Here is an 11,758-nt window from a genome sequence, read left to right as displayed (position 1 = left end):
GATATCCAAGTGGCTGATAAGCATGTAAAAAGATGCTCACAATGAATGGTCTTCAGGGAAATAAATACAAATTAAAACCACATACCTAGGGGATTTGAAACAAGGCAGTTCTGTTAACCTCTCTTGCTGTATTTACTAATATGTAAATTGGAGATATTAATGCTTATGCTCAGGAATTTACAGTCTGAAGAAGGAATAAATGACACAACAGGAAACTGATAATTATGTATGGAAACACAGAGAATTACATACTAAAAGGCCAAGGTTAGAGACATAGTGGCCATATCTTTTACCCCTAAATCAAATCACATCAAATCAAATCAAATCCTGAGCTCAAGCGACCTCCCGCCTTGGCCTCCCACACAAGTACTGGGATGCCAGGCATGAGCCACTGCACCTGGCCAAAAAAAAATATTAAAGAAAGAACGAAATTGGTAATCACAGGGCATCTCAAGGCAGGGAAACTAAAGGGCTGAGGCCAGATGGGAAATTTACTTATCACTGTGCTTATAAATAAAATATTTACATTTAAAAACAAACAAACAAAAAGTCCGCACGGTCCTAGGTGAATCTGGCCGAGGCTTCTGCGTCGAGGATGACGCGGGTCAGCTGAGGCCAAGACCGCAGGCACTGCCCTACCGCTCTCCAGATCACAGCTCCGCCTCTGCAAGGCCCCGGGGGAAACGGGCATCCCTTCTCCAGTGACCAAAGGACAAAGACGGAGCCCTGTGGCTGGGTGTTTCGCCCAGGATCACCAGCGAGCTCAGAGTCCTCCCCATGACCGCCCCAGGGTGGACATTTTTAAAAGCGGAGGAAGGGAGGGAACACACTCTTTGTTGCTGTGCCCACCTTGCCTCGCCCAGGGCGGGCGTTCACAGGCTTTGGGGGCCCCGCCCGGACCGCAGTGGGGAGAGGCCGCCCCATGCCCCGCCCCGCCAAATTTAAGAGCCTTCGCCGAGCGCCAGGAGGTTCCCAGACAACTAGTCTTGCTCGCTGCCTTTTGCAGAATCTTCTCACTCCTCCCGAGCTCCCTTCCTTGCGTCCGTCCGGGCAACAGCCGCGTCATGCCTAGCCCCAGGCCGCGAGGCAGCCCGCCGCCCGCTCCCTCGGGCTCTCGGGTCCGGCCTCCGCGCTCTGGCCGCTCTCCGGCGCCCAGGTCCCCTACCGGCCCGAACACGCCCCGCGCTCCCGGACGCTTCGAGTCCCCCTTCTCGGTCGAGGCCATCCTGGCGAGGACCGACCCCTGCGCGCCGGCGGCCTCCCAGCCGTCGGGCTCCGCCTGCGTCCACCCGGCCTTCTGGACCGCTGCTTCCCTGTGCGCCACCGGGGGTCTGCCCTGGGCGTGCCCGACATCGTGGCTGCCCGCCTACCTGAGCGTGGGTCTTTACCCTGTGCCAGGGCCGCGCGTGGCTCCCGTCTGCGGCCTGCTGGGCTTCGGCGTCACAGGTACTGCGCTCCCGGCGCCCGCACGCGGGGGACTGGGGGAGGCTGGAGAGCCTAGGCCGCCACCGCCGGCGCCCCAGTGCAGGAGAGGGCACTGAGTGTGAGAATCACACACGGCTGGAGTGGGAAGGGGCTCTGTCACTGTTTACCTTGCGGTTGAAGCCGAGGACCGCGACAGTCTTGCTGAAAAAGACCCCGGCGCGAGGCTTCCCCCGCACGCTGCTGAGGTGGGAGAGGGTGGGTGTGAGGGCGGCGCAGCGCCTGAATGCGGTGGGCAGGAGGCCAGCGCTGGGGCTGCAAGGGGACCCAGCCCTGCTCCCGGTCTCCGCGTCCCTTGACTCCCTCGCACACCCCGGGGGTAGCGCTTGGTGACAGAGACGCTTCCCAAAGCGGCTCTCGACCCGAACCGATAGCCCTGTTTTTTTGCGGGGGGAGAGGCGGGAAGTGGACGCTCCGGGAGGTGTTGTTGAGCGAGGAGCTGTTAGGAGCTGGTCAAGGCTCACACCCCACTACCGCCTCCACTGCTCACGTCTGTGACTTTGGGCTCCACACTTCGCTCTAAGCCTGCGTGCATGCAATGCTCTTAAGTAGTGCTTAAGGGCCAGGCACTTAAATCTCATGAGAAAGTAACTGTAACGTTGGGCGCGGTGGCTCACGCCTGTAATTTCAGCACTTTGGGAGACCAAGGCGGGTGGATCACCTGAAGTGAGGAGTTCAAGACCAGCCTGGCCAACATGGTGAAACCCCATCTCTACTAAAAATACAAAAAATTAGGAGGGCCTGGTGGCGCGCGCTTGTAATCCTAGCTACTCAGGAGGCTAAAGCAGGAGAATCACTTGAACTCGGGAGGTGGAGGTTGCATTGAGCCAAGATTGCGCCACTGCACTCCAGCCTAGGCAACAGAGTGAGACTCCGTCTCAAACAAACAAACCAACAAAAAAAAGTAAGTATAGAGGGAACTTTGTCCTCTAGCATTAAACATCCACCTACACGTGCTTTTGCCATTTTTGGTTGCCAGGTTCATGCTTCCCCAAGTCCCCACGAAGAAAACAGGAGCAAAGTTAGTCCAAGCCTTATCAACCCATACAAAGATAGTTGTAACACAATCTTGCCGGGTTCCTACTCCGTGGCACCCACCCCAATCCTGCATTTCCTCACCTTTGGACTCGCAGCCCCATCTAAATTCAATACCACTGGATCTGGGAGCTGTGCCCATCACTCCAATCCATCTTTCTCTGAGCTCTTCACACACCTGAGGTCTGAATTACAGTTTACTACCTCATGTTACAGTTGTCTCATTTTCAAGTTAGTTTGTTTTGTTTTGTTTTGTTTTGAGATGGAGTCTCGCTCTGTCTCCCAGGCTGCAGTGCAGTGGCGCTATCTCTGCTCACTACAACCTTCCTCCGGGCTCAAGTGATTCTCCTGCCTTAGCCTCTGGAGTGGCTGGAATTACAAGCCCCAGCACCATGCCCGGCTAATTTTTTTTATTTTATTTATTTATTTTTTTTTTAGGCAGAGTCTCGCTCTGTGGCTTAGGCTGGAGTGCCATGGCACAATCTCAGCTCACTGCAAGCTCCGCCTTCCGGGTTCACGCCATTCTCCTGCCTCAGCCTCCGGAGTAGCTGGGACTACAGGCACATGCCACCACATCTGGCTAATTTTTTGTATTTTTAGTAGAGACAGGGTTTCACCATGTTAGCCAGGATGGTCTTGATCTCCTGACCTCATGATGTATTTCTTTTTCTGTGAACTACTGTTCTTGCATTTTGCCCATATGTATAGTTGGTTATTTAAAGCAATCTATTTGTAGATGCTCTTTTCTATTGAGGAAATTAGCCCTGGCCGGGTGCAGTGGCTCACCCCTGTAACCCCAGCACTTTGGGAGGCCAAGGCAGGTGGATCACTTCAGCTCAGGAGTTGAGACCAGCCTGGGCAACATGGCAAAACCCCATCTCTATTAAAAACACAAAAACTAGCTGGGCATGGTGGTGCGCACCTTGGCGGGGGCTGAAGTGGGAGGACTGCTTGTGCCTGGGAGGCAGAGGTTGCAGTGAGCCGAGGTCAAGCCACTGAACTCCAGCCTGGGCAACAGAACAAGACACTGTCTCAAAAAATTAAAAAAGAAATTACCCCTTTAACTGTAATGAACTACAATTTTTTTTTCTGTTTATTGGCTTTTGACTTTGATTATGGTGGTATTCTTTTGTTACATAGAAAAAATTTTAATTTTTATATGTTTGATGTGTTTTTACAAATCATTTCTTTTTTGAGACAGGTTCTCTGTCACTCATGCTGGAGTGCAGTGGTGTGATCATGGCTCACTGCAGCCTCAACCTTCCAGGCTTAAGCACTCCTCCTTAGCTTCCTGAGTAGCAGGGACCACAGGCATGCGCTACCACACTCGACTAATTTAAAACATTTATTTTGTAGAGATGGAATCTCACAGTGTTACCCAGGCTGATTTTGAACTCCTGGGCTCAAGTGATCCTCCTGCCTCAGTCTCCCAAACTGCTGGGATTACAGGCATGAGCCACTGTGCCTGGCCTCACATCTTATATGATACTTGGAAAGAACTTCCTCACTGTGAAGTCATACAATAACTTCCCCATTTTTTCTAAATTTTTGTGGGTTTACCTTTTTACATTTAAATATTTCCTCCATTTGGATTTTTTTTAGTGCAAGGTATTGGGTATGGATCCAGCTTAATTTTTCCCAGATCTGGAAATAATCCCTCTCTTCCCCATTGGATTATCACTTCTGTTTTAATTTTTATAACCATTGACTTTCTTCTTGCTCTGTGCCTGGCACAGTGCTAAGCACCCTGTAAGCATCATGTTTTTGTTTTTGTTGTTGTGGTAGTTGTTGTTGTTGAGACAGGGTCTTACTCTATTGGCAAGGAGTGATCTCGGCTTGGCTCACTACAACCTCTGCCTCCCGAGCTCAAGTGATCCTCCTGCTTCAGCCTCCCAAGCAGCTGGGTCTACAGTTGTGCACCACCACACCTGACTAATTTTTGTATTTTTTGTAGAGATAGGGTTTTGCCATGTTGCCCAGGGTGGTCTCGAACTCCTGGGCTCAAGCGATGGGCCCATCTCAGCCTCTCAAAGTGCTGGGATTATAGGCATGAGCCATTGCACCTAGACAGCACCATGTTAAAATCCTGACATCTCTGGAAGTAGGGATTATTATCACCATTTTACATATGAGGAAATCAAGGCTCACAGAAGTACACTGACTTGCCCAAGGTCCTCTGGCTGGTAATTGGTGGCAGAGCTAGGATTCCAACTAGAGCTTTGTTTTTTTTGTGTTTTTTTTTTTTTTTTTTTTTTTTAAGACAGAGTCTCACTCTGTCGCCCAGGCTGGAGTACAGTGGCACAATCTTGGCACACTGCAACTTCCGCTTTCCAGGTTCAAGTGATTCTCCTGCCTCAGCCTCCTGAGTAGCTGGGATTACAGGTGCCCACCACCACATCTGGCTCATTTTTGTATTTTTAGTAGAGACGGGGTTTCACCAAGTTGGCCAGGCTGGTCTTGAATTCCTGACCTCAGGCTATCCGCCCGCCTCAGCCTCCCAAAGTGCTGGGATTACAGGTATGAGCCACCATGCCCGGCCTCAACTAGAGCTCTTAAGGAACACACAATACAGCCTACTTTCTTCTCCAAAGGTCAACTTCTGATTCTGAAACAAGGCTGACTAGGTACACCAGGCTGTATGTCTGATGGGCTTTTCCTGATCTTTTGGTCTACCTTGGCAGGCACAGAGTAAGCCTAGTGGGCCCAGTGGTTGGAGTCCTAAGCAGCTGGGGCCCCAGACACACTCCCTTTGTTGGGGAAGTCTGTCTGCCAGCCCTGAGGACTCCCCAAGACTAGTGGAGGCTGAGTGGCCTTAGCATTACGCTTGCCATTCTTCTGTCTAGAATACTATACTCCCAGAGAGCCCAATGGCTCACTCCCTCATCCCCATCAAGATTTGACTTAGGAACTGCTCCTGGTTGATGCATCTCCACTGGCCCACAGCTTGGTCTCATCTATTCCCATGGCTTAACATACCATCTATTTAAGCTGATGACTCCCAATTTTTTTTTTTAATTGAGACAGAGTCTTGCACTGGCACCCAGGCTGGAGTGGAGTGGGCTCTATCTTGGCTCACTGCAACCTCTGCTTCCCGGACTCAAGCAGTTCTCCTGCCTCAGCCTCCTGAGTAGCTGGGATTACAGGCATGTGCCACCATGCCCGGCTAATTTTTGTATTTTTAGTAGAGACGGAGTTTCACCATGTTGGCCAAGCTGGTCTCGAACTCCTGATCTCAAGCAATCTGCCCCCTTCAGCCTCCCAAAGTGCTGGAATTACAGGCATGAGCCACCGTGCTCAGCGATGACTCCCAAATTTGTATCCTCAGCTCAACCCTCTCTTCTGACTTGTAATTCTTCTGACTTCACTTCTAAGATATAAGCTCCATAACGACAGAGATTTTCTGTTTTGTCCTGAAACCATGCATGACACACAGTAGACATTCAAAAAGTATTATATTTGTTCAGTGAATTAAAAGGGTGAACCCCTGGGGGTCTCTTCGCTGCCCATTCCGTGGTGTTGCCAGAAGCAGTCAAGGAAAGGAGAGGAAGGCAAAGAGAGGGGAGGTTTGGCAACTTCTTTTAGGGGCCAGAAGTGAAGCCACTTGGCTAGAGAGTAGTGGTGGCAGACAGTCTCACTGCATTGTCCCTTCTTTCCCATTTGTTTGTTTCCTGTTATTTCTGCACAGTCTCTTTCCACTGTCTTCTTGCACTGTTACCTGGCCAAGTGGAAGGCAAGGTAGCGGAGCTGTGTGTGCCTTCTCATTTTGCCAAGATGGGAGTGCAGGGGGCTTCTGGCTAACCTCTCCTGCTGCTGGCTAACCTCCCCTGCTGCTGGTTGCTCTTTAGGGTTGGAGCTGGCTCATTGCCCGGGACTCTGGGCCTTCCCAGACTGGGCCCCAATGGAGGACCTACAGGACACTGAGAGACAGCAAAAGAGAGTCCGAACTATGTTTAACTTGGAGCAGCTGGAAGAGCTGGAGAAAGTGTTTGCAAAACAGCACAATCTGGTGGGGAAGAAGAGAGCCCAGCTGGCAGCTCGGCTCAAACTTACAGAGAACCAGGTGGGAGTAGGGACTCCTATTGGGCCTGGGCTGCACCTAGGGACAAACACTACCTTGGCAAGGCCCTAAAGGGAGGGTGGGAGGAAGACATGGGCCCTCTTCCCTGTGCCACGCTGTTGAAGGGACAGGCCCTGACTTTTTGCACGCTCTATATAATGAAAAAAAAAAAGCCCCGTTTGAAGTCACATTATGTGAACAACTTGGAATGTTAACTTAGATTATTAGTCTAAAAATTGATAATAAAGGATTTCCATGCTAAATAAGGACCTGCTAGTAAAATTAAGTAGATGTGGCCAGGTGCAGTGGCGCATGCCTGTAATCCCAGAACTTTGGGAGGCCAAGGTGGGCAGATCACAAGGTCAGGAGTTCAAGACCAGCCCAGCCAACATAGTGAAACCCTGTCTCTACTAAAAATACAAAAAATCAGCTGGGTGGCTATAATCCCAGCTACTTAGGAGGTCGAGGCAGGAGAATCACTTGAGCCTGGGAGTCAGAGGTTGCAGTGAGCAGAGATCACGCCACTGCACTCCAGCCTGGGCAACAGTGCGAGACTCCGTCTCAAAAAAAAAAAAATTAAGTAGATATTGAAGAGAGTCAATATAATCAATATTTCTTTGACCCCTATATTCCTCTCCAGCTATTATATCATTTCTCTGCTCCTTTCACAGGCAAACTTCTCAACAACTTGCCATGTTCACTTTGTCCGTGTCCTCGCCTCCCACTCACTGCTTCACACATTCCAACATGACTTTTCCCTACCATTCCATCAAAACTTCTCAGCAGGGTCTCTAATAACCTCCATGTTGCCACAGCCAACAATATGACACTTTCCTTTTTTCAACTCAGTCCACCACTCAGCAGCTCTTAGTACTGGACAGTCAGCCACCGCATCCCTTATTGAAACATGTTCCTCATAGCCTCCAGACACCATGCTGTCCGGTTTTCCTCCTAGCTCTGTCTCCTTGGCAGGCTACTCTTCCCTTGGGGACCTCGAAATTTCTTCCCAGCTGGTCTCATCTATTCCCATGGCTTAAAATACCATCTATAAGCCAGTGACTCCCAAATTTGTATCCTCAGCACAACCATCTTGTCTGACTTATACCTCTAACTACCTTCTTGGTGATTCCAGTTAGATGTCTCATGGGCACGTATCTCAAACCCAAGAACCCAAGTCTAAACCTCAATTCCTGACTTTTTTCCTGCCCAAATCTGTTCCTTTCCCATACATGACCCCACCATCCACCTGGTTACTCAAAAACCCAATCATCCTAGATTCCTCCTTCTCCTCTGCTTCCAACCATCATTGAGCCTTGTCATCTCTACCTCCAAAATACAGCTGGAGTGGCTTCACTTCTCTCCATCACCCCTAATGTACACCCCAGATCTCCTGGGGCCGCTGCAGTGGCCTCCCTCCTATCTTCCTGCTTCTGCTGCCGCTGCCATCCATGCTTCACACAGCAGCCAGGTGCACAATGCACTTCAGATGTAAATAGGATTATGTGGGCCCACATAAAAGCCTCATGGGTGACATTCCTTATCTATGGCCTTCCAGGTCCTGGGTGATCTGGCACCCGCTGACCTCTTCCATTTCCCTCCCTTGACTTTCTCCTCTCACTCTCATCCATGCTCTCCTCCTTCCTGGTCCTCAAACACTCCAAGCTTGGTTCCATTTCAGAGCCTTCCTACAGGTTGTTCCCTGCCCTGCGGGCCTGCTCTTCTCTGTCCCCATCAGGTGGGCCTCTCTCTCTTTGAGCCTCAGCTTTAATGCTGGTTCCTCGGGGAGGCCTCCTCTACCCATACCCGTTTGTACCCCCTTTTGTGTTTACATAGCTCTTTGTTTCTTTACATGTTTCTTGCCAATGTTTCTTCACTAGCTCGTGAGCTCCACGAGGGCAGGCAGCTTGCCTCTGTTGCTCACCACTGTATCAGCATCACCTAGGATGGTGCTTAGCACATACTGGAAGCTCAGTAAATACTCGGATGAATGAATGGTGTCTGGAATTATAGAAAGGGGTGTTTTGGAGGAGTTACCTCCCTGAGAAGGGAGAGCAAATATTGGCCAGGCAGAGAGGGGTGTTCACTCTAGGAATTGGGAAGCAGTGGGACCTGATGGTCACATTCTGATCTCTGCCCACTGTCTCCAATTATAGGTGAGAGTCTGGTTCCAGAACCGCAGGGTCAAGTATCAGAAACAGCAAAAGCTGAGGGCAGCAGTTACATCTGCCGAGGCTGCCTCCCTGGATGAGCCTTCCAGCAGCTCCAACGCCAGTATCCAGAGTGATGATGCCGAGTCAGGAGTGGACAGCTGAGGACTGGGACAGAGCCCCTAGCCAGGCTGCCTGGGCTAGTTCTTCCTGGGGGTACCCACTGGAGCTCCTTGCCTCACACCTCAACGAAAAGCCTCCCCAACCAGAGGAATCTGAGCTGTCAAGCAGGGACCCCCTTTTCTATACCGGTTCCTGGAAACTGGAATAATGTAATGATTGGAGGCACAGACTCTGGCCTTCAGCAATGTCCTTGGCCAAACTATGGAACTTCCGAGCCTTTTTTCTTTATCTGTATAATGGGTGCATTCATAACTCAGATCACCCAGGGGTGAGAAGATGTCTGTAAAGCAATAATGTGCCATGCACAGTGCAAAGTGTGTGGTTACTGTTAAGGCTTGTAGGCCCCCGAATAGAGAAGACCAACTGGAAAAAAAAACTTTTTTTCATCTGCTGTCACCCCACAACAATCAACACAGAACACTTCTGTGACCAAACATATAGGGGTGTACCCCACATTCCAACCTCCAATTCAGTAAATTCTGATATGATCTACCTGCAGGTAGTGTCTGACCCCACAGATTGAGGGCTCATTCCACATGGCAGCCCTTCCTTTTTTTTTTTTTTTTTTTTTTTTTTTTGAGACAGAGTGCAGTGGTGCAATCTTGGCTCACCGCAACTTACGCCTCCCGGGTTCAAGCGATTCTCCTGCCTCAGCCTCCAGGGTAGCTGGGACTATAGGCACACGCCACCATGCCTGGCTAATTTTTATATTTTTAGTAGAGATGGGGTTTCACCACGTGGTCAGGCTGGTCTTGAACTGCTGACCTTGTGATCCTCCCAAAGTGCTGGGATTACATGGGTGAGCCACCGCCCGGCCCAACCCTGCCCTTTTTGTTTTTTATGGAGTCTTAAGGTCTACCAGTCATCAGTCAACTCATTAGCATATGAAAAGACATCACTTCAGAGATTCTAGGGATTTTAGGAGTTCTATGCCAGGAAATCGAGATGAAGACCAAATATATATTTCATAATATCACAGCTCCCCTCACCTGGGGGAGTGATACCTGTACCAGCAATTAATATTTTCCTGGCCTGGCTGTGGAGAAGGAACCTCTTTGAATAAGCATCTGGGCATAGAAGACTCTTCCCCATCAGAAGGAGTTGAGAGCAAAGAGGAGAAGGTAGACTTTAGCCCATTCACAAAGTTTCCCAACGTTTTCTTGTTTTGTCTGAACTGTTACCATTCTCAGAAGAAGCTCAGGCCCAGCAGCAAAGACAAGGTCTCGCTCTGTCACCCAGACTGGAGTGCAGTGCTGCAATCATAGCTCACGGCAGCCTCAACCTCCTGGGCTCAAGTGATCCTCCCACCTTAGCCTCCTGAGCAGCTGGGACTACAGGCACGTGACACTACACCTGGCTAATTTTTAACATTTTTTGTAGAGAGAACGTCCCTTTGTTGCCCAGGCTGGTCTTGAACTCCAGGCTTCAAGTGGTTCTCCTGCGTTGGCCTCGCAAAGCCCCATCTTTTTATAGAATAATTTGTGTATGCCAAGGCTGGCATTTTGTCATAAACTCTGCTGTGTTTTCACAGGACAGTTATAATCTCCCCCTTTCATGACTCTGACTCATGGCTCCTTTTTCTTCTCAAGAATGTGCTCGATTTCTCTGAAAGAATCCTGCTGCCAGGATTTTCAGAGCTGATTTCTGTAGCACAGACCATTCAGGTTCTAGAATGGCTCTTGGGGAACTGAGCTGAGGGGTGGAAGGAAGCCTGTCCTGCCACCTGGTGGTGAGTGAGGGCACGGCCCCCAGCTGCTCTTGGGGTAGGTTTGCCCCCAAGTCCGTGGACTATTCGCTCCCTGACACGGGGCTGCAGGCTTGAGGAGACCCAGGGTCGGTTTCAATAACCTTTTCTCTGGCCCTGCCAACTATCTGTCTCCCCCAAGTCCGTGGACTATTCGCTCCTTGACACCAGGCAGCAGGCTTGAGGAGAGGCAGGGTCAGTTTCAAGAACCCTTCTCTGTCCCTGCCAACTATCTATCTATCTATAATTATTTGATAGATAATTGTGGCTTGATCACGGTTCATTGCAGTCTCGACCTCCCCAGGTTCAGGTGATCCTCCCACGCACCACCACGCCCGGCAAATTTTTCTATTTTTTGGAGGGACAAGGTCTCACTACGTTGCCCAGTCTGTTCTTGAGCCTGGGAGCTGAAGGCTGCAGTGAGCCGAGATCGCCCCATGCCAGTATGGGCGACAAAGCGAGACCCTGTCTCAAACAAAACACACAAAATCAGGGGACAAGGAAACAAAACAAGGCTTGATAGTCAGGCCTAGTTGTGGGGACAAATGCCATAGGTCTGGTTTGCAGCTTTTTGGGGTCCTGAATGAGAGAACAGGCCCCTCCCCCTTTTCACGACGGTGTGTGCATACGCACACTCACTTCTGTATCCAGTTTCAGAGGTTCTCAGACCTGAGGTCCACTATGGACTCCTCCGCTACCCCCGGGTTGCAAGGTCCCTAAGCCATTGAAGAATCTGAGAGAGGCACAAGTCCACCCTAACCTTTGGCAGGACTGTCTGTCCTGCTGCCAGAGCGATTACCGAGAAAGGAAATCTTGTCCTGGACTCTTCAAGTGGGGTGAGTGAGCTCCGGGGTATAAGCTAGTCCTTCCCTTCAGGCTGAGAGCTAGAGAGGATAGTAGTAAGTTGGCCTTCTGCTGTCCTACTCTAGGGCTGGGTCCAAAGAGCGCTTTACTCCGTGAAGACAGGCCACTGTGTGGATAGAGACAACATACATAGAAACATGCATCGGAGGCCGGGTGAGGTGGCTCATGCCTGTAATTCCAACACTTTGGGAGATCGAGGCGGACGGATCACTTGAGGTCAGGAGTTCGAGACCAGCCTGGCCAACA

General features: G+C 50.4%; 1 protein-coding gene across 1 annotated transcript; it reads left to right on the top strand.

Annotated features, from left to right (window-relative positions):
- Positions 1-971: 971 nt before the first annotated feature.
- NOTO (notochord homeobox) lies at positions 972-10,467 on the top strand. The gene is made up of 3 exons (XM_032176882.2): positions 972-1,446; positions 6,363-6,577; positions 8,728-10,467. Exons 1-3 carry the CDS (start codon positions 1,065-1,067, stop codon positions 8,884-8,886), a joined length of 756 nt encoding a protein of 251 aa, XP_032032773.1. The 5' UTR covers positions 972-1,064; the 3' UTR covers positions 8,887-10,467.
- The last annotated feature ends 1,291 nt before the right edge of the window (positions 10,468-11,758 follow it).

Source organism: Hylobates moloch, unplaced genomic scaffold (genome assembly GCF_009828535.3).
Source record: "Hylobates moloch isolate HMO894 unplaced genomic scaffold, HMol_V3 SCAFFOLD_15, whole genome shotgun sequence".
Classification (NCBI taxonomy): Eukaryota; Metazoa; Chordata; class Mammalia; order Primates; family Hylobatidae; genus Hylobates; species Hylobates moloch.
The sequence above is the reverse complement of the archived record's forward strand: the minus strand, read 5'-3'. Positions and strand labels throughout refer to the sequence as shown.

Bases quoted from the DNA above. Each gene is read 5' to 3' on its own strand.
- NOTO (XM_032176882.2), top strand. From the start codon at position 1,065: ATGCCTAGCCCCAGGCCGCGAGGCAGCCCGCCGCCCGCTCCCTCGGGC. The intron at 1,447-6,362 runs GTACTGCGCTCC...GTTGCTCTTTAG, and splicing joins GCTGGGCTTCGGCGTCACAG to GGTTGGAGCTGGCTCATTGC. The intron at 6,578-8,727 runs GTGGGAGTAGGG...CTCCAATTATAG, and splicing joins TCAAACTTACAGAGAACCAG to GTGAGAGTCTGGTTCCAGAA.